Here is a 23,523-nt window from a genome sequence, read left to right on the forward strand (position 1 = left end):
CCCATTTGGAGGTATCGTGCCGTATTGAATTGAGTTTGTTTTTAGGAATCAGTCATTTCATCTCATAGAATGGTCCATTAGTTTATTTGATCGTTTTCTCCACAGGATTACAAAGGATCTCGTGTCAGATTAGCGCCGCACCACAACATCCCGTCTCTCTAGTAAATACCACAGGAATCAGACTCATCCCCGGCTTGTCTCGTCACGTTTTATAGTGTGGATTTTGAAACGCAGGCAGCTCTTGTAACAAAACCTTTGACCTGCGGCGGTGGATATACACCTCCTGTAGAAGAAGAGCCCCCGCCCCGCCCAGCCCTGCAGCCGTGGTTTACAAGCACATCAGCTGTGAGGGAGAAGGGGTTAAGTCCTCCCACTGACACTGGGGTCAGAGGGGAACCGGTCAAGAACTCATGCAATACTCTGCGTGACCTTATCAGCTTCTTCTGTGGTTATTTCACTTCTCTCGCACCTCAACACCAGCTTTTAATGTCTCTTTATTGCATTGACTTTGGCTGATGTTAGACACATTATGACCTGGACATATCATAAAGCGTGAGTGGGCTCGCCTTGCAACAGATCTGACTTGTAACTTGGTCTTGTTTGAAAATGAACATTATAGTTTTTACCAGCCTGGACTGAGCCCACCACTGCTGAACACGTCTCTTCACTTCTAGAGTTTACTCAAACTGTAGATTAAACTCAAACTTAGACAAAAGAGCAACAAACAGTCGGAGCTTATGTTCTACTGAAGTCTAGAGTTTCATGAGGCGTTCAGGATGGTCAGAATGGTCAGAACGGTCAGAGGCCTGAGGTCTGGACGTGTGAACAAAGCACATCCGTTCAAAGAGGGCACAAAGAGTGCGTTTGACATTTACGGACACACAACCCAGAGGAGCCGGGCTGCTCTGCTGAGGAATGCTCACACGCACACGCTAGCCGCGCGCACGCTAGCCACAAGCTCAGCGCACACTCCGAGCAGCAGAACTTCTTATTCTTCTTCTTTGGTGTTTTATGGCGGTTGGTATCCAAGTGTTACATTAACGCCAGACTTTATTCTTTAGACTTTATTCCAGAGTGACTCTTCTTCTTCTGTTACCGCTGTACATCTTTGGCTTTATTCTTTATTCTTTAGACTTTGTTCGTCTCCTTGTCAGACTTTCTTCTTAGACCTCAAGGAGTGCTTTGGAGCATGTCTGGGAGCGTCGCTTTAATGGCTGTAATTAACGCCTCATGGGAAAGTACCTGAGCTAAAGGCCTTGGCTTTGGGACGATGTTCCTTCAGCCGGGCGTGGTATCGCCGGGCCAACGTTCGGCAGGTCATTCATAATGTTCCACAGTGTGGCATTGTTCATTTACAGGTGTTTTATTCCCATAAATACTTTACTTTACTGTGAGCGGGCGGACACCTATAAGTGACACTATAAGTGAATATCTTATCTTATTCCTATAAGTGATCTGTTCTTCTGGATCTACCTCTGGATCTACCTGCGTTGCACCAATGAAATTTCCCCATGTGGGACAATAAAGGAATATCTTATCTTACCTGCACAGATCTGACCTGTAATGTGGAGGCATTTAATGCCATACTGGAACATTCTAGGCATCTCCATGGAAACAAACTCATAAAAAAGCCCTGACAGGTGCTAGCTTATGCACATATTTTTATCTAAAATATTTTTTTGTTTTCTACAGCTCATGCAGTGGGTTCTTCAGAATACTGGCCCCTGACACGCCCTTTGATGTTTATACAAGATATTTCAGATAAGATTCCATTGCTGCAGTGCAAATACTACAGGCCATGACGGTACTTCCTGTATTTCACAACCTGTTTATGGTTGATTCATAAACTTGATCAAAACATTGTAAAGCAGTGGTAGTGACGGAGCTGTAAACGTCCCGTTCTTTCCCCTCCGCACATTTAGAATCCAAATTTAAAGAGTTTAAAGGCGATGGAGGCCGAGCAGCCGAACTGAACATCCTGTCTGAGCGCTCAAACTGACAGAGATGAAGGGGAATTGTACTTCTGGAGCCAAGTGTCAAAGGTCAACAGTGAGCTCCATTTATGACTTTCAGCTTTTTCCTATTTAAAGGATGCATGCCGTTCTGAACTGGTCATCGCTATGGCAACAGTCCTAATATCTCAACCTTCTGAAACCCATGGAGAGGTCAGAGTGATGTGGGTGTTTGCTAGCTTGTTTTTGTGTGCAGTAGAATAAATGATTGTCTGACACATTATTCAGATGGTGTGTCGATTAGTGGTGAATCAAAGACCAGGTGTAAAGGTTTATGGTGACCACTCCCTTTACTCATCTGGTGACCACTCCCTTTACTCATCTGGTGACCACTCCCTTTACTCATCTGGTGACCACTCCCACACATGAACTTGAGTCTGTACAGACAAACCACCGCCCACTTCCTGTTGGTGCACTCATCTGACCTACAGCTAAAATTGAGCAAGAAAATGACTAATGTTATTTGATAAAGGTGCAAAATGTACAGTCACGTTTCTGATGCAATCGGATGAATGAACATGTTATGTTTAATGCCGTATAAAGCCATTAGAAGCTTTACTTTGATGGTCAGTGCCAACAGTTCTGGTTTGTGTGTCTTGTGTGTGACATTTGCACTATTAAAAGTCAGGAAAGTCTAACTTTAGGACAATATTTGACAAGTAGAATCTAGTTGGTGACTCATGGAGTAATTCACCTCTTAAACACTTCAGAGAAGTGAACATTTAGTCATGCGTTATAAACAATATACAAAAGAATGATAGTTTGGGTGGTAGGGATGCTCCATTATAGAACATTTAAACTATATATACACATGAATATTTGAAACATGTGTTATGTGTTAAACTGAACCTGTTCTAGAGCCGTTTGTGCCTAGATCAGACCAGTGGCTTCAGTCCAGGTTATGAGGGCAACAGTGCACTCAGATCACAGAATGTCATGAATCGTTGACACATATTATTGCACTTCTGTGGTCAAGGCACTTCTGTGGTCAAGGCACTTCTGTGGTCAAGGCACTTCTGTGGTAAAGGCACTTCTGTGGTCAAGGCACTTCTGTGGTCGAGGCACTTCTGTGGTCAAGGCACTTCTGTGGTCAAGGCATTAACTTCCACTGCTATGCAGACGACACTCAGCTGTATTTATCAATGAAACCTGATCAGAGCGATCAAGTAGACAGACTTAGTGCTTGTGTGAAGGAGATAAAAATTTGGATGACACTTAACTACCTGCTTCTTAACCCTGAAAAAACCGAGGTCATTGTGCTTGGCCCTAAGCATCTACGAGACTCTATCTGAGCAGATAGTCACACTGGACAATGTCAGTGTAGCCTCCAGTTCTACTGTAAGAAATCTTGGAGTCTTATTTGACCAGGAGCTCTCATTTAAAGCTCATATAAATCAAGCTTGTAAAACAGCCTATTTCCATTTGCGCAACAAGAGCCAAAATCAGAAGAATCCTGCCTAAAAGTGATGCCGAAAAACTTATCCATGCATTTGTAACGACTAGATTAGACTACTGTAACTCCTGCTCGCAGCGTGTCCTAAAAGCTCCATATTTAACTGATTCAAAAGCAGCAAGATTACTAACAGGAACAAAAAGAAGAGAGCACATTACGCCGGTGCTGGAGTCTCTTCACTGGCTCCTGTCCAGTTTAGAATCAAATTCAAAATTCTACTCCTGACCTACAAAGCCATAAATGACATGGCCCCATCCTACCTCAAAGATGCTATAGAACCATATCATCCAAACAGAGCTCTTCGCTCTCAGAATGCCGGCCTTCTGGTGGTGCCAAGAGTCTCTAAAAGCACAGTAGGAGGTAGAGCGTTTAGCTCCCAAGCTCCTGTGTTATGGAATCAGCTCCCGGCCCATGTTAAATATGCTGACACAGTCTCTTCATTTAAGTTCAGGCTTAAAACGTTTCTCTTTGAAATCGCTTATGGTCAGACTAGTTAGGAACAGAAAGATAAACCCACAGCTTCAGCTACGCTGCCCTAGGAGTAACTGTGCTGGGGGAAGTATGACAGCTTGAGCACTATCCTCTTCTTCTTCTGACTACTTATGCTATCAAACAATATTTATTTTTTGATTCCACTTGCAAACTGTTCACCGCCTTCTTTTCTTTCTCTCACTCCTGAGGACCTGTGGACCCAGATGCCCCTCCCCTGGTGAAGTGGTCCCTGCCCTGTGTGGACGGTCCCTCATCTGCCTGAGGAGTGGGTCCAGTTCGCCTCCGACGGTCCCTCATCTGCCTGAAGAGTGGGTCCAGCTCCAGTCTCCTCGTGTCCGTCTGTGAGAGTCGGATCTCTCCTTCACTGGAACTCCTCCAGGTTTCTACGCTTTTTTCCCAATGAGGTTTTTTTTTTAGTTTTTCCTGCAGAAGGAGAGTCTAAGGACAGAGGACCCTGGGACATCGTCCCTCGCCACCACAGACATTGTTGATTCATTTCTCCCTGTGGCCCTCAGAGGCAACTGTTGTTGTGATTTTGACTTCTGTGGTCAAGGCACTTCTGTGGTCAAGGCACTTCTGTGGTCATGGCACTTCTGTGGTCAAGGCACTTCTGTGGTCAAGGCACTTCTGTGGTCAAGGCACTTCTGTGGTCAAGGCACTTCTGTGGTCAAGGCACTTCTGTGGTCAAGGCACTTCTGTGGTCATGGCACTTCTGTGGTCAAGGCACTTCTGTGGTCAAGGCACTTCTGTGGTCAAGGCACTTCTGTGGTCAAGGCACTTCTGTGGGAAAGGCACTTCTGTGGTCATGGCACTTCTGTGGTCATGGCACTTCTGTGGTCAAGGCACTTCTGTGGTCATGGCACTTCTGTGGTCATGGCACTTCTGTGGTCATGGCACTTCTGTGGTCATGGCACTTCTGTGGGAAAGGCACTTCTGTGGTCATGGCACTTCTGTGGTCAAGGCACTTCTGTGGTCATGGCACTTCTGTGGGAAAGGCACTTCTGTGGTCATGGCACTTCTGTGGTCATGGCACTTCTGTGGGAAAGGCACTTCTGGTCCAGCAGGAACTCTGGGAAAGTCTGGCCACTAAAACGTGTTTTAGAGTAAATTGATTTGTGTAAAATGTCCAATGTTCATGTGACCAACATTGATTCCCTGGACCTGAAAACAGCTTTTTAGTCTGTGTAGAACGTCTTTCCTCTGGAGGTCACATGTGGTCACAGCCCTGTGGTCACAGCCCTGTGGTCACCGACACCTGAAGCAGGATTACGTGGAACGGTCAGACGGGCTTCAGGAATAAGCTGGATACATTATTTATATAGTTACAAATCTTGCTTTGGTTTGTCATGTTTTAGAACTTCAAATAATGTGTGAATCAAAACCACACATGACTTTCTGTCAGTCGGGCATTCCCTCGTCAAGATTTGGTGTTATCACCCCATCTACTGGCAGCAGATGGAATTACCATGGGAGCGTACAACACAAGCTGTGATGAATGCTATTGGACGACAGAAATCATGTGCAATTACTGCCGTGATCACATGCAATGGTATTTATGTATTTATTTGTATCTTTATTATTTTCCCCTCCATCCCTTGTTGTGAAATGGGAGGTTTTGTCTATGTGAGTCTTTATTTATAGGAGATCTTCTACTGAGAGTGTTTTTCAAACTTCCTATAAGTGATCTGTTCTTTTCTTCTGGATCTACCTCTGGATCTACCTGTGTTGCAACAATGAAATTTCCCCATGTGGGACAATAAATAATATCTTACCTTAAATGCTCAGAACAGATGTGTTTTTGACAAGGGGACACTGTTAGAACATGGTTTAAGGCCCAGAAAAGTCAACTTTGCATAATAAGTGTCCTTAAAACCATATGTGAGATTAAACGGAGAAACAATTATAATCATGTTCATAATTAAAGTGTTCACGATCTACTCACCAACAAGTTCATTCGGGTCCCTGGTTTCTGCTTCAATCACCTGCAAGACAATAAAGAGAGACAGTCAACATATTTAATCCCCCTTTAATAAAAGATATAAATAATGGCCGTGGCTGCAGAGCCGCGGCGCGGTCAAATGGGCCAGCAGTTTCAGGAACCACAGCACTGCCATATCGCCTCATGGCTAACCCTAACCGTAACCTTAACCCTGACCCTAACCGTAACCTTAACCCTGACCCTAACCGTAACCTTAACCCTGACCCTAACCTTAACCCTGACCTTAACCTTAACCCTGACCCTGACCGTAACCCGTAATAGTTATAGTTGGAGACTTTAATATCCACGTGAACATGAGTGATGACGCTCTCAGTAATGCCTTCAGCGCCTTGTTAGACAGCATTGGTTTCACTCAGAATGTAAATAAACCGACTCACACTCACAAGAACACTCTGGATCTTGTCCTAACGTATGGAACAGAGATTAGTGACCTCATTGTCCTCCCTCAAAACCCTATATTGTCAGATCATTTCCTAATTACCTTTCAGTTTATTCTTAAAGATCATCCAGTCCCACAAAATAAAGTTATAATGAAAAGGACAATATCTGAAAAATCTATCTCAAAATTCAAAGAAATAATAGAGCCAATATTCAGTGACATGTTATGTGATCATGTCATGTGATCATGTCATGTGATCATGTCATGTGATCCTGCTGAGAACAGCTTTAGTCCCAGTTTAAGTGATCAATGTGTCGACTTGACCATGAATTCTCTGAAGTCTGCTCTTGACGTTGTCGCGCCGTTAAAACAGAAGGTCATTAGGTCAAAGCGCCTCCCCATGGTACAACCAAGAACTGCGTTCACATAAACAAAGAGTTAGAAAGTTAGAGGGATTATTTCGTCGCTCTCACACAGAAGAATCCCTAAAAGCATGGAAAAGTTGCCTGCTGTCCTATAAGCAGGCTCTGCGTAAGGCCCAAACCAGATATTATTCAAATCTAATAGAAGTCAACAAAAGTAACACTAAATTCCTTTTCAGCACTGTAGCTAGGCTAACAAACTGTCACAGTGCAGTAGAGCCCTCAATCCCAGCTACACTTAGCTCTGATGATTTCCTCCTATTTTTTAACAATAAAATAAAAACAATCAGAGATAAATTAGATGAAATTACCCCCGCTATTAGCCCTGAACTAGCCCAAGCTGTAAATCTAACGTCCCATATAAATCCACCTGTAAACTTAGAAAGGTTCACAGCTGTTGATCAAGCAGCGATAACTTCAGCCATTATGTCCTCTAAAAGCTCAACTTGTGTCCTAGACCCCATTCCAAGCAGACTCCTCAAAGACATTCTCCCCCTAATTATAGACCCTATTCTTAATATAATAAATACTTCACTCCAAAGTGGCTATGTTCCACAGTCCTTCAAACATGCAGTCATTAAACCTCTTCTGAAAAAGACTCATCTAGATTCCGACCTATTGGTAAACTACAGACCTATTTCAAATCTTCCCTTCGTCTCTAAAATCCTTGAAAAAGTTGTAGTAAAACAGCTTTGTCGCCACCTGCAGGACAATAACTTATTTGAAGTTTTCCAGTCAGGGTTCAGAGCCCACCACATCACTGAAACTGCACTAGTTAAAGTCACAAATGATTTGTTATTAGCCGCTGACGATGGACTGGTCTCAATCCTGGTTCTGTTGGACCTCAGCGCAGCGTTTGACACCATTGACCACAACATTCTACTGCAGAGGTTAGAATGTGATGTAGGTGTTGGAGGAACAGCCCTCAGCTGGTTTAAATCCTATCTATCTGATAGGTTCCAATTTGTTAATGTAAACCAGAGCTCCTCACCAAGCTCTAAAGTAATTTACGGTGTGCCACAGGGTTCGGTACTCGGTCCAATTCTGTTTACTCTTTATATGCTGCCATTAGGTCACATGATCAGGTCACATGACATTAACTTCCACTGCTCTGCAGACGACACTCAGCTGTATTTATCAATGAAACCAGATCAGAGCGATCAAGTAGACAGACTTAGTGCTTGTGTGAAGGAGATAAAAACCTGGATGACACTAAACTACCTGCTTCTTAACCCTGAACAAACCGAGGTCATTGTGCTTGGCCCTAAGCATCTACGAGACTCTCTATCTGAGCAGATAGTCACACTGGACAATGTCAGTGTAGCCTCCAGTTCTACTGTAAGAAACCTTGGAGTCTTATTTGACCAGGAGCTCTCATTTAAAGCTCATATAAATCAAGCTTGTAAAACAGCCTATTTCCATTTGCGCAACAAGAGCCAAAATCAGAAGAATTCTGCCTAAAAGTGATGCCGAAAAACGTATCCATGTATTTGTAACGACTAGATTAGACTACTGTAACTCCCTGCTTGCGGCGTGTCCTAAAAGCTCCATAAAAAGCTTTCAACTGGTTCAAAATGCAGCAGCAAGATTACTAACAGGAACAAAAAGAAGAGAGCACATTACGCCAGTGCTGAAGTCTCTTCACTGGCTCCCCGTCGAGTCCAGAATCAAATTCAAAATTCTACTCTTGACCTACAAAGCCATAAATGACATGGCCCCATCCTACCTCAAAGATGCTATAGAACCATATCATCCAAACAGAGCTCTTCGCTCTCAGAATGCCGGCCTTCTGGTGGTCCCAAGAGTCTCTAAAAGTACAGTAGGAGGTAGAGCGTTTAGCTACCAAGCTCCTGTGTTATGGAATCAGCTCCGACCCATGTTAAATATGCTGACACAGTCTCTTCATTTAAGTCCAGGCTTAAAACGTTCCTCTTCGAAATCGCTTATGGTCAGAGTAGTTAGGAACAGAAACATAAACCCACAGCTTTAGCTACGCTGCCCTAGGAGTAACTGTGCTGGGGGAAGTATGACAGCTTGAGCACTATCCTCTTCTTCTTCTGACTACTTATGCTATCAAACAATATTTATTTTTTGATTCCACTTGCAAATTGTTCACCGCCTTCTTTTCTTTCTCTCACTCCTGAGGACCTGTGGACCCAGATGCCCCTCCCCTGGTGAAGTGGTCCCTGCCCTGTGTGGACGGTCCCTCATCCGCCTGAGGAGTGGGTCCAGCTCGACTCAGACGGTCCCTCATCTGCCTGAAGAGTGGGTCCAGCTCGCCTCAGACGGTCCCTCTTCTGCCTGAAGAGTGGGTCCAGCTCGCCTCAGACGGTCCCTCATCTGCCTGAAGAGTGGGTCCAGCTCCAGTCTCCTTGTGTCCGTCTGTGAGAGTCGGATCTCTCCTTCACTGGAACTCCTCCAGGTTTCTACGCTTTTTTCCCAAAGAGGTTTTTTTTGTAGTTTTTCCTGGCCGAGAAGGAGAGTCTAAGGACAGAGGACCCTGGGACATCGTCCCTCGCCACCACAGACATTGTTGATTCATTTCTCCCTGTGGCCCTCAGAGGCAACTGTTGTTGTGATTTTGGGCCTTACAAAAATAAATTGATTTGATTTGATTTGAACCCTAACCTTGACCCTGACCGTAACCCTGACCCTAACCTTGACCCTAACCTTGACCGTAACCCTGACCCTAACCTTGACCCTAACATTGACCCTGACCCTAACCTTGACCCTGACCTTGACCTTAACCCTGACCTTGACCTTAACCCTGACCTTAACCCTGACCCTAACCTTAACCCTAACCTTGACCTTAACCCTGACCCTAACCTTAACCCTGACCCTAACCTTAACCCTAACCTTAACCCTGACCCTAACCTTAACCCTAACCTTAACCCTAACCTTAACCCTGACCTTAACCCTGACCCTAACCTTAACCCTGACCTTAACCCTGACCCTAACCTTAACCCTAACCTTAACCCTAACCCTAACCTTAACCCTAACCCTGACCTTGACCCTAACCCTGACCTTGACCCTAAACCCTAAACCCTGACCCGGCGCGGTCTAAAACGGTGCGGTCAAATAGCGCAGCAGTTTCAGGAGGCACAAAATAACATGTCAGTTTTGTCCGCGACTCTGTAGACTCTGTACTCTGTAGACTCTGTAGACTCTGTAGACTCTGTAGACTCTGTAGACTCTGTAGACTCTGTAGACTCTGTAGACTCTGTAGACTCTGTAGACTCTGTAGACTCTGTAGACTCTGTAGACTCTGTAGACTCTGTAGACTCTCCCATAAATAAAACAGGACACTGAAGAATTCAGCGCTGGGTGCAAAGCATGTTCTGGTGAAAAACGCCCATTTGGAACAAAAAGCAGCATCGATACGACATAGCAACAAATGGACTTTCCAAGACGCCCCGGGGGGGGGGGGGGCGTGGTAGGGGGGGGCGTGGTAGAGGGGGGGGGCGTGGCAGTACATTTGGGCCCGTCTAATGGGCTGGCCTGCTGCTGTGGCAGTGCCAGGACAGTGGGTGGACAGAGGAGGGGGAACAGGTCAGTGTTGTTTAGGAGGCACCTAGCAACAGCTCAGAGTGGGCAGAGTGGGCAGAGTGGGCAGAGTGGGCCTGTTCGGGGACAGTTACTTTCATTGACTAAAATATGTTGTAATGGTTTATCAAAGCAGAGCTCAGATGAAGGATTATCACTTGTACAAAAGCAGCAGCTAAACAAACCGTTCATTTTTCAAATTTGTATAACAAAACAATCAATATTTTCTATTGATGTAACATTATTTCAAATGTATTTGTAAATATTCTATTAAAAAACCCTTGATGAATTTTTAACACTTCAAATTTTTCAAAATTAAAACTTAAAAAAATATTTGAACACCAAGTCAGACGGCCTCATTTACAACTTTCTTCCCCATCATCATCATCATCATCATCATCATCATCATCATCATCATCATCAGACTATTTGCATGAGTCTCATTTACATATTGTCTTTACACTCACAAGTTACACATCACCACCAGAGTCGTCATGGCGACGAGCTGTTTGAATCAGAATGACTTCTTACGGCTCTGGATTTTTACACACGACACGTCTTGGTTTTGTGCTGGACATGAGTGAGTTTGACCCCTCTGGCTCCTGGCACTCTGACAGCAGCACATGTGTCATGCCGTTGTTGATGGATTAATGAGTGATCAGTGCTTTTTTAGGGGCTTTGTTTATACAACTGAACATATTTTTTTGTATCGCAAAAGTTGCCATACAAAAAGCATTTGTCAGAAATTGCGTCACAGTTTGCGATGCAGACTGATGCAAAATGAGCGCAAACAAGTCCTGTGTAAACATGTTCTGTGCTTGTGTTTGGGCTCTGGGACTGGAAAGTGGACCTTGGGTCCCGTCTTGTCACTTTGATTATATATATATATAATATGTCACTTTGATTATATATATATATAATATATATAATCAAAGTGACAAGACGGGACCCAAGGTCCACTTTCCAGTCCCAGAGCCCAAACACAAGCACAGAACATGTTTACACAGGACTTGTTTGTGCTCATTTTGCATCAGTCTGAAATTCAAGGACACAGATAGAAATATATATTTTTCGTCTACCTAATTATAGATTTAGTAGACTAAATTAGCAATCAAAGTTCCAATTAGCAAAGTGCAGTCGTTTAGGTTGAACTTCTGACACAAATGCAAGAGTTCTTATTAGTTTAGCAGTGCATATTTCAGACCTCTCTCACATTTTAATGTCTAAATTTTTGTTCAGTGCATAATTTCACTATTATGCTTTAATGGTAAACAGGGAACTCAAATGGAGCTTGAGGCATTTCTGAGCCAGGTTCATTTGACCACCAGAGCAGACACGAGGCAGGTCTAATGCTGCTGTTCTGTTCTGTCCACAAGGTGGCGCAGTACTGTCACTTCCATTGCATCGGCTGCTCTCATTGGTCAGTGCTGTCGTTTTAAAGAACGCCAATTTACTGACATATCCATAAAGACTCCTGTCAACAAATGGACAGTTTACCCACCAGTGAAATAGAGAAGAAAAATTAAAGTTTAAAAGTCTTTAATTTTTTAGAAAATTGTCTTGCAATGATCTATTTTATTCAGTTTAAATTACCCCACAAGGATGAATAAAGTTAATTCATTCATTTTCCACCACTTGTTTGTGTTAAGGGCCACAGGTGAGTGGAGGCCATCCCAGTGACTTCACAGTTACTGCTCCGGTCACTGCAGTAAGTCAGACCTGTTCCCAGTGCGTGTGGGACTCCTCAGGGCGCAGTCAGGGGTCAGAGGGCGCAGTCAGGGGTCAGAGGGCGCAGTCAGGGGTCAGAGGGCGCAGTCAGGGGTCAGAGGGCGCAGTCAGGGGTCAGAGGGCGCAGTCAGGGGTCAGAGGGCGCAGTCAGGGGTCAGAGGGTGTCCGGTTTGGGGACCACAGGATCTCATCTCTGCTGTTTGCAGACGATGTTGTCCGGATGGCACCATCTCAGAGTAGAGCCGCTGCTCCTCCAGCTGAGGTGGCTTGGGCATCTGTTCCGGAGCCTCCTGGGCTCCTCCTGGGGAGGTGTTTCTGGCATGTCCTACAGGGAAGAGGCCCCGAGGAAGACCCAGGACACGCTGGAGGGACTATGTCTCTCGGCTGGCCTGGGAACGACTCGGGATCCCCCCCGGAGGAGCTGGAATATGTGTCTGGGGAGAAGGAAGTCTGGGAGTCCCTGCTTAGACTGCAGGCCCCGCGAACCCCCCCCGGATAGGAGGAAAAAGATGGATGGATACTAAAATTTGAGTTTTAATGTTCACGTGTCTGCAGAAGCAGGAGGCCTCCCTGTTCAGCCCACCAGGGGGCGCAATAGAGACACAGTATCTTGAATGTGTAACACACCTTGACACACCATCTACACATCACTAGTATATTTATGTGTTGAAAATGTGTTTTTATTTCACCCAAAATACAATATTAGACCGGGCCCCGCCCCTTTAAATGGACCGTATCACACTGGTGATGACATGTTTGTCCCCGTTGCCCTGGGGTCTACAGTCATTATTGCATGTCAGCTGGTAACCACATGAGCCCACCACAACTTCACTTTCACAACAATTTAGTACGTGTGTGCAATCCTACATCACCCAATGGGACGCCATTCTGAGGCTGTCCAACCAAACCTTCCATCCTCCCACAGAATGTATCAGACCTTTGCACTGCCTCAGACTGAACAGCTGCTTTTATTGTACTCGTGGCATTTCAGCACATACTGCACACAACAGCTCCAGAGGCGCTGGAAACACAAGCGCACGTTTGTCCATTTATCCAATTATGACACCATGCAATAATGACAAATTGAGATATGTAATCATAATAATAATAATGCTTGAATATTTGTGCTAAAAACACTGTGCAGGAACTCAGTCTCTCAAAATGCCAGTGTTACATTTCAGAGCAGCACACATGGTTTTCAGCAGGTAAATGAAGTCCGGATGTTCTCAGCTTCTATCAGCTGCATTATGTGGGCCAATATCTCCTATTTACACAGTCTGAAGTGAACCAGGAAACCACGTATCCATGTGTTTGTCTAATCAGACTACTGGACCGGCCTCCTGCTGGTGCCAGAGTCAGGACTAAACATGGACCGGCCTCCTGCTGGTGCCAGAGTCAGGACTAAACATGGACCGGCCTCCTGCTGGTGCCAGAGTCAGGACTAAACATGGACCGGCCTCCTGCTGGTGCCAGAGTCAGGACTAAACATGGACCGGCCTCCTGCTGGTGCCAGAGTCAGGACTAAACATGGACCGGCCTCCTGCTGGTGCCAGAGTCAGGACTAAACATGGACCGGCCTCCTGCTGGTGCCAGAGTCAGGACTAAACATGGAGCGGCCTCCTGCTGGTGCCAGAGTCAGGACTAAACATGGACCGGCCTCCTGCTGGTGCCAGAGTCAGGACTAAACATGGAGTGGCCTCCTGCTGGTGCCAGAGTCAGGACTAAACATGGAGCGGCCTCCTGCTGGTGCCAGAGTCAGGACTAAACATGGACCGGCCTCCTGCTGGTGCCAGAGTCAGGACTAAACATGGAGCGGCCTCCTGCTGGTGCCAGAGTCGGGACTAAACATGGAGCGGCCTCCTGCTGGTGCCAGAGTCGGGACTAAACATGGAGCGGCCTCCTGCTGGTGCCAGAGTCAGGACTAAACATGGAGCGGCCTCCTGCTGGTGCCAGAGTCAGGACTAAACATGGACCGGCCTCCTGCTGGTGCCAGAGTCAGGACTAAACATGGAGCGGCCTCCTGCTGGTGCCAGAGTCAGGACTAAACATGGAGCGGCCTCCTGCTGGTGCCAGAGTCGGGACTAAACATGGAGCGGCCTCCTGCTGGTGCCAGAGTCAGGACTAAACATGGAGCGGCCTCCTGCTGGTGCCAGAGTCGGGACTAAACATGGAGCGGCCTCCTGCTGGTGCCAGAGTCAGGACTAATGTAACTTATGTGAAGCCCTTTGAATAACTTTGTACAAATTATACAATAAATAACCTTCATGACGTCACTGCACATACTTGAATATAGTTTAACATAAGAGTTTGCAATGAGAACCAGGTCCAGTTATGTTCAAAACTACAGATTCATTTGGTCTCGAACTACTTTCATTTCCTCCATCAGACCCCGAGCACGGTGTGGAAATAAACAAAGACGGGTCTGATCGAGGAAACAACAATATTCAGATGATTTGATCTTTGAAATGTGTTAAAAATGGTCTTTCAACGTTTATGTTGATATTTAATCAGACAATTTTGAAATGGCAGTTAAATAACTCACAAAAGTGCAGGAACGTTACCATATATTTCTTACTATAAATGATATATTCGATATTCAAATGTTGCATCCTCAAAAAATCCCCCAGATTATCTAAATGTTCATATTTTGCCTAGAAAGAACAGCATCCATCTCATGGCACAATAGAGATGTTAGTAAAGCCAATACTTCAACAGGAAGTGTGTGATGTGAGCCACAGCGCCCTCTGGTGTCCGTGCCTGCCCCTCACATGTTAGTACCCACAATCCTCCACCTCTAAGTGCTTCAAATACCTCCGCATCATTCGCGTCCCTCCCCTCGTCTGATTCTTCCATCTCCTATGAAAACACAAAATGCACAAGGTCAGTAGGGCCCAGCGGGAGAGGCGGGGCTCCTGTTTGGGGGGCGGGGCTCCTGTTTGGGGCCCGGTCAGTTCAGACGTGACGAACCCATTCATAAAGAGAAGTCAAATAACACACGAGCTGGCGTTAAACAGAGTGGACTGGATAACACGTTACAACAAATACACTTTTAATACTTTAAATAAAAGCATGAACAAATAAACAAACCGTTTAGTAACGACTTCATTAATACTCTAACTTCTGACACTCATTCATTATGAATTAAGTCTTTGTTCATGTTTTATTAAGACTAGTTAAAGTTATTGTAAAGTGGTACCAAAAACTGTACTTTTGTAAGGGACGTGTGAAGGAAATGAGTTTGTAGAAGAAAATAAAATGTTCAGTATCACAATATATTAAAGTTAAAGGCGCAATGGACGATTTTTCGGCGATTTGAGAACGCAGGTCGAAGTGCTCATGCCCCTCCCCCGTGTGGACTGATACAACACACACGTGCGTTTGTTTATTAGCGCAACGGAGCGCATCACATCTCTCGTCTCCCGTAGATTTCTGTCCACTTCTGCGTCAGCTCGAACTGTCTTTCTCCGTCTTCATTTTGCCCCGTACACTGAGGGAACTATATTATGATAGATCCATGCGCTTAGGCACGAGGAAACGTGGGGACGAGCCTGACGCGGCTGCAGGTGAGCGACAGGTGCGTTTTATGATTGATACGTGGCAGGACAAATGATTTATCCATAAACCAGAAATATGATAAAACAATTGCTGAAAAAAAAAAAAATTCGCCCATTCCACCTTTAAGAACAACAGACTGATTGTTGGCGCCCCAGTTGAGTGACAAAAAAGCCCAGTCTTTCTCGAACTTTTCACCGCCAAAGGAAAGAGATTGTCTCAAAATAGGTTGAAGCTGAAAAAGACTAAATATATGTTGTTGCTTTGAAGCTTCATGGTTCATGGTTGTGGCAGTCATTGCTTTGAAATGCTAAAACTCTCTGATCATGGAGCATCAGGCCGACATCCATGACATCACACACTCAGGACTTTGTTTGTGAAATGTGACGTGCCATTTACAGCAGCCAATCAGAAAGAGTGTTTAAATGACTTCCTGGTTGAGTGAGTTGAGTCTGCATGGTGCAGCGGTTGAATGGGATGTGCTGTAGGGCCCCCAGGGCCCGTGGACCATGTGGGTTGCAGCAACAGGTGACATTATTTGGAGAGTTCATAACTTCTACTGATAAACAGACCAAAGGATGTTCAGGGACTAGAGGAGAGCAAGGTCTATCAAACTACTATCGTTTTATCAACGCGGACTTCGTAAACGACAAGACGTATTCACAGATGGACAGAATACTTCATACAATCATACATATGTAACATAAAGATATTATATTGTTCAAGTTGAGAGTTTATTTGAGAGCGAGTTTTCAAGTGACTGTTAAGTTATGTTTTAATGTTTCTTTTTCAAATACATTTTATGTGATGCCAGAAATGTTTGTTTTTTACTCTTTTGAGGGGGGGAGGGGGAGGTGTAAAGACAATATGTAAATGAGACTCAAGCAAATAGTCATCTGATGATTATGATATGGAAGAAAGTTGTAAATAAGGCTCTGACTTAGTGTTAATTCATTTGTTCAACAAATAATTTTATTTGCCAGTTTTCATTTTTATTTAGAAACATTTTAAGTGTTTAAAAGTTCGTTTGTTAAGTTTTTTTTTTTTAAATAGAATGTTTACAAATACATTTGAAATAAATAATCTTGTTACATCAATGGAAAATATTGATTGTTAGTCACTTTCCTGTTTTGCTCTGCAATTATCAAATTGCTATACAAGTGAAAATCCTTAATCTGAACGCTGTAGAGACATTGAAATGTAATAAATATTTAAAAAAATGTTGATATTCTTTACGGTCTCTGCGTAACACGCCCTCAAAAAAGGCTTAATATCCTGTTTTTTCAAGGACAAGTCACGCCTAATGGAAATGATCTACGGAGCTCATATTTCACTCACTAATGTGTTTTTATGTCTGATTGGAAATAATTAATACCATGTAACAAATGTACTCTATAGCGCCCCCTACCCATTGTGTGAACAACAACATTGTCTGATTTGTTTGAAACTCATGGTTTATATTCTCCTCAAGACGCCATGAAAAAAGTGCATTACAGATATTGTATATTTTTTACAATTGGCCAGCAGAGGCGCAATGAATGCCTTCACTTCCTCTTTTATTTTAATGGGACATTTCCTCTCGTGCCGCAGTCTTAGCATTAGCGTTAGCATTAGAATTATTATTCTTTATGCTTTATTCTTTAGACTTTCTGCCACAATTTTTGACCCCCTGAACATCAATGAAAAGTCACGGGTCACCGAGGCTCTCTCTCTTCCTGCTCAGGTCTGCGTTCAGCACGATCTTGCATTTTGTCAGGACAAACAACTATTTGAATCGCAAACTACGCAATCATCGTATGCCGCAAAACTCAGCAGAAAACATGGACGGGCGGGGAGTTGCGGCTTTAATTATAATAAGGATTTTACAGCTGTCCCTTCTTCCCATTTTTCAGTCAATAGTGGGTTCATGAGCTTTTTAAAAGGTACACATTCATATTGGAAAAAGTATTTCATGGCCAAGGGAAACAAAAGAAGTTGTAGTCGTACTCCAGCACACTCATATCTAGAATACTGACCGAGTTACTTCCTGCGCTGTCTTCCTCAGCAGAGAATTTGCCCACAGCATCCTCCGTCTTGTTCAGGTCGTCCTCTCCGTAGCCGTAGACCAGGGCTCCGACTCGGCTCTCTGAGGGACAGAAACATGTCATTCAAGGACACTCTGTGTGCTCATGTGTACTAGACTTTTAGAATTGTGGCAGATTGTGGCAGATCTTTCACACACACAGTGTTTTTCCACATCATTTGAATTCTGATTGAGTCTTGCATGTTTGTAACCTGCAGCCAGAGGAAGTCTTGCTATAGGTTTTTTTTTCCTTCACAAACTCGATATTGTGTAGAACTGAGCCAGGTCAGACTATTATATCCATGGACGTTTAGCACAGCAGACACAAACATGGTGGATTCCCATGGTAACGGATGCTTTTAATAAAAAAAATGTATGATAAAACTCTCTGTTCCATAATGATACTGAATGTATGACTTTTGAATGTGATTAACAGTATTTGTCACACTGTAGTTTTAATGTTCACTCTTGTATTTACAGCCACTTTCTCCATATAAATAACACATTACTTAAATAAATGACACCCACAATGTGTAAACAATAAAACATGTCTATAATACATTTAAAAACAGCCCTTTAGCTTCCAGTGCTAGCATTAGCCAGCACACAGTGTAACCGTGACGCGTGCGGCCCGCTCACTCCGCTTCTGAACCCTGTACGTAAATGTTCTAAATGTTCTGAAGAGCTAAACGGGGCCGTGTGGGAGACGTTACCTGAGCCGTCTGAGTCCGAGTCCGAGTCGGGTTCGGACTCTCCGTAAGCCGCTAAAGAGGAAAGTAACGCACTCTTTTTACCGCTCGCCATGATCACAGCCGCTGTTGTGTCGCGTAAACGAAGAGTCGCACCATAAATACGTCACTACCTTACGCGCCAGTTGGATCATGGGAGTTGTAGTTTATGGGAAACTTCTGCGACTTCGTAATCGTTTTCTTGACCAAACAATATTAAACAATAATATTAAACAATAATTCTGGATATTAAAATAGATCCACGGACCAAACAGACTCTCAAACACCAGGGGCGGATGCAGGATTTTCTGAGGGGGGTGCGCATACCAAGAGGAATACAAAAGAATAACGCCAATGAAGAAAGTAGAAAAAAAGTCTTTCTCTTCAATAATACAATATGATTAGGTGTAACCAGTCCATATATTATTGTAGTATAATCACACAAAATCACAATTATTTTTGTTTAATATTGTGTTTGATATACCTGGTATTTTGTTTCCGTGCTGTCTGATTACGTCATAAGGCGCTGGTACAGCTGGCAGCCCGGTGTAAACGCTCTCTCTTCTTTCTCACACTTATTGTGCTTTATCTCCTATATTTTGTAAATATAGTTAGTATATTTTTTTCTATTTTACTGTACGATAGGGACACGCGCTGGAATAGTTTTTTAATTCAACTGTTTTTGACTTTTTTCGGCTGGATTTGAGCGTTTTTCGTTGCGTTCGTTGTGTTGTTGTGACGTGAGCTAGCTCCGAGCGAGCCCACCAGCCCCCCCCGCGCCCTCCGGCCGCGCTAAAGTACGGCGTGTCGTCGGTACACGTTTATATACACGTTTATATGAAAGAGGAACTTCACGAACGATCGGGACACGCACTGGAATCGCTTTAAATTAACTTGTTTTGACGTTATTCGGCTGGATTGAGTGTTTTCGTCGTGTCGTTGCGATGTGTCTTGGCTCCGGCCCCGCCCCCCGGCTCCGGCCCCGCCCCCCGGCTCCGGCCCCGCCCCCCGGCCGGTGCCGTACCGCGTTTCCACAAAGGAGGAACTCATGAAACTGCGGAGAACAGTCGTCTCACCCGGAGATCGTCACGTTATCCCGGCGGACATCCTAAGGAAAACGCAACGAGGCAGACGGGCTGGACGTAAACTCCGAGAGAAGAGAGGGACAAACAGGAAGTCGGTTCCCGCCGTAGTCATGGGTAACGTGAGGTCCCTTCAAAATAAAATGACGGAAATAGCGAGCCTCATGCGGTCCCAGAGGATTTATAGGGACAGCAGTGTCTTGATTTTCACAGAGACCTGGTTAACAGCAGAAATGCCAGACTCTATTGTAGGTTTGGACAATTTTCATCTGCTGCGGGCGGACAGAACGAGAGAATCCGGGAAGAAAAGAGGTGGAGGTCTGGCGGTGTATGTGAACACGAGCTGGTCCAAACCCGAACACTGCACAGTGAGGGAGCTGCTATGTAACAGGGATATTGAACTATTGGCATATGGCTATTGGCATGAGGCCATGTTATCTGCCCCGGGAGTTCTCACATGTGATTTTGATCGCAGTCTATGTGGCCCCGTCTGCCAATGCTGAAAATGCTTGTGAAGCACTGCTCTCCTGCACTTGTGGGCTGCAAACACAGCATCCACAGGCTCTCTTCCTCATCTCTGGTGACTTTAACCACGCTTCTCCCTCTTCTGTTCTACCAACATACACCCAGTATGTTACCTGCCCCACCAGAGAGAATAGAACATTGGACTTGTTTTTTGCCAACACCAAGGAGGCTTATTCTTCTTCCCCCCTCCCTCCCCTGGGCAGCTCAGACCACAACCTTGTACATCTGAGACCTGTGTATGAACCCATCGTGCGCAGGCAGCCTGTGGTGTCCCGTGAGGTGAGGATGTGGTCTGCTGAGAGCGAGGAGGCTCTGAGGGACTGCTTCAGCACCACTGTCTGGACTGAGCTTTATGACCCACATGGGGAGGACATCAACACCATCACAGAGTGCATCACGGACTACATCAACTTCTGTTTTGAGAACATTGTTCCCTCCCGGACGGTGCGGTGTTTTCCAAACAACAAGCCATGGATTAACCGTGAACTGAAGGCTCTGCTGAAGGAGAAGAAGAGAGCCTTCAGGTCAGGGAACAAGGAGGAGCTGAGGACTGTGCAGAAGGAGCTGAGGAGGAAGATCAGGCAGGCTGAGGCCGGCTACAAGAGGAGGATGGAGGAGCAGCTGCAGCAAAAGAACATTCAGGGAGTGTGGAGGAGCCACAAAACCATCTCGGGCTTCAAAATCCCCCCTGCCCAGACAGAGGGGGATCTACAGTGGGTGAATGATTTAAATGCTAACTTCTTGAGGTTTGATCAGTCACCCGCCCCTCCCCCTGCACAGCTGCATGCTCCCTCTTCCACAGCTGGACAATGCCCTGCATCTGTTCCTCTTCGCTTATCTGCCCCGGACCATCAGCTCCCCACTTCGCCTGGACTCACCCATCCCCCCAGCACACGGTCCCCCTGCCAACCACTGACTGTCACAGCAGCACAGGTGAGGGGTGAGCTGAAGAGGATTAAAGTGAGGAAGGCAGCAGGACCTGATGGCATCAGCCCCAGGCTCCTTAAGTCCCGCGCAGATGAACTGTGTGGAGTTATGGAGCATGTCTTCAACATGAGCCTGAAGCTGAGGGTGGTACCACAGGTCTGGAAGACCTCCTGTCTGGTACCTGTGCCTAAGACACCGCGCCCCAAAGACCTCAACAGCTTCAGGCCAGTGGCTCTCACGTCCCACCTGATGAAGACACTGGAGCGGCTAGTCCTGGACCACCTCCGCTCCACCGTGAGCTCAGCCATGGACCCGCTGCAGTTTGCATATCGGTCTGTTATCTCTTCCATCCAGCCGCTGCTCCTGAGGGACAAGCTGGAGACGGCTGGTGTGGAGTATGACCTGGCAGAGTGGATCCTGGACTACCTCACAGACCGACCCCAGTTTGTGAGAGCCCGGAACTGTGTGTCTGACACTCGGACCTGCAGTGTGGGGGCGCCCCAGGGCACTGTCCTCGCGCCCTTTCTCTTCACCCTCTTCACTGCAGACTTCAGACACGACACGGACAGCTGTGTCCTGCAGAAGTTCTCTGACGACTCTGCCATCATCGGACTCATCACGGACGACGATGACGCGGAGTACAGAGGACTGGCGCAGGACTTTGTGGACTGGTGTCAGCGGAACCACCTCCTCATCAACGCGGGGAAGACCAAGGAGATGGTGGTGGATTTCCGCAGACGCCACCCCACTGCCCCCTCACCAGTGAACATCCAGGGACGGGACATTGAGAGAGTGACTCATACAAGTACCTGGGTGTTCATCTGAACCACAAACTGGACTGGACTCATAACACAGACGCACTGTACAGGAAGAGCCAGAGTCGGCTCTACCTCCTGAGGAGACTCAGGTCTTTTGGAGTGACAGGGCCACTCCTGAAGATCTTCTACGACTCTGTGGTGGCATCGGCCCTCCTGTATGGTGTGGCCTGCTGGAGCAGCAGCATCACAGAGAGGGAGAGGAAGAGGCTGGACAGAGTCATCAAGAAGTCCAGCTCCGTCCTGGGCTGTGCTCTGGACTCAGTGCAGGAGGTGGGGGACAGGAGGGTCCTGGCTAGATTCACATCTATGCTGGACCATGAGTGTCACCCCCTGCAGGACACTCTGTCCCCTGCAGGACACTCTCTCCGCTCTGGAGAGCAGCTTCAGTGAGAGACTGATCCACCCTCGCTGTGTGAAGGAAAGGTTCCGTAGGTCTTTCCTTCCTGCTGCTGTCAGACTTTATAACAAAAACTGTTAGTCCTGAACACTCGCAATACTGACCTAACCATGTGCAATTCCCTCATATGTGCAATTACTGTGAAATCCATGTGCAATCCATGTGCTGTCGTGACACATTTTCATGTGCAATTACTGTCGTGATCACATGCAATGGTATTTATTTATTTATTTGTCTATTTGAGTTTTTATTTATTTATAGGAGATCTTCTACTGAAAGTGTTTTTCAGACTTCCTATAAGTGATCTGTTCTTCTGGATCTACCTCTGGATCTACCTGCGTTGCACCAATGAAATTTCCCCATGTGGGACAATAAAGGAATATCTTATCTCTTATCTTATCTTATCTTGGTCGTGTGTTCCCCTTGACGCACTGGTATAAATTTGAGGGTCGTGACTTCCTCTTCCCTTTTCATATTTTCACGTGGGGAAGAGGTCAGTCATCCCTCGTGTCGTCCTTCATGTTTTTATGTGTTATATATTGATTTAATTGTTGTTATCTCCTTTTTAGTTTGAGCTGGATTTGCCTCGTGCAGGGGTGGGCAAACTTTTTGACTCGAGGGCCACATTGGGTTCTAAAATTTGACCGAGGGGCGGGGCCAGGAAAATATGGTGTGTTTGTGTGAACTAATGAATTACTATAAATTACAGGCAAGATTTGACCTGTAACTTGTAGCAAAGCAACAAATGCAAGGCTCAATGTACAAATTGTTTTCCAAATGCATTAAATAATGATTATTTTAATGACATTTCAGTTGAATAAACACAACAGGAAAACGTAGCTTCAGCTTCAGTGGGGACAGTGTTGTTGATCCTGTTTTGCATCAAAGTCTGGTGTAAGTTTAGTCTCAGATCCTTTGGTGTTGCTCAGTGAAGCTGGATCTGTGACGTTCATGTTCATGACACTGAATGTCTCACATATGAAGCTCGAGCAGAACAAGACCAGCATCTTCTGTACGTGCTCCGGAGGTTTGGAAACGTGGTTTCCTTCAGTGAAGCATAAAAGTCGTTAAGTTTAAGAGCGTTTTTTTATTAGCATTTCTTCTCCCCATAAATGATCTAGTAGTAACAGCATTGAATGATTCATATCCATAAATAAAACATCTTAATAAATGTCACCAGAATATGCAACATTTTGACTTGAATGTTACATTTTTGCACGTCTCACGTCTCCAGTGGTTGGACACGTCTCCAGTGGTTGGACACTTTGTCCAGGCTGATGCTGCGTTTGCTTCTTACTCAAAAATCAACTGCTCCAAAATGTGCCACTTCAAGACCATTTCTGGATGATATTATTCATAAACTAACAGGGTCGCACCTGTCATAAACCGCACCTGTCATAAACC

General features: G+C 45.3%; 1 protein-coding gene across 3 annotated transcripts in view; it reads right to left on the minus strand.

Moving 5' to 3' along the window:
- The window catches only part of sap30bp (SAP30 binding protein), a 32,349-nt gene extending 13,868 nt beyond the window's left edge, over positions 1-18,481 (minus strand). For 2 of the 3 annotated variants that reach the window (XM_072456529.1, XM_072456528.1), the window contains exons 1-4: positions 18,356-18,481; positions 17,596-17,705; positions 14,840-14,884; positions 5,900-5,939 (exon numbers count right to left, since the gene is read on the minus strand). In XM_072456529.1, the coding sequence (XP_072312630.1) occupies positions 5,900-5,939; positions 14,840-14,884; positions 17,596-17,705; positions 18,356-18,446 (286 nt within the window). In that variant the 5' untranslated portion in view covers positions 18,447-18,481. The remainder of the gene's footprint in view (positions 1-5,899; positions 5,940-14,839; positions 14,885-17,595; positions 17,706-18,355) is intronic. The other variant, XM_072456530.1, reaches the window with a different exon arrangement.
- Positions 18,482-23,523: the final 5,042 nt, after the last annotated feature.

Source organism: Eucyclogobius newberryi, unplaced genomic scaffold (assembly GCF_026437365.1).
Source record: "Eucyclogobius newberryi isolate DKJ021-1_F unplaced genomic scaffold, fEucNew1.0.hap1 SCAF_20, whole genome shotgun sequence".
NCBI classification, from domain to species: Eukaryota; Metazoa; Chordata; class Actinopteri; order Gobiiformes; family Gobiidae; genus Eucyclogobius; species Eucyclogobius newberryi.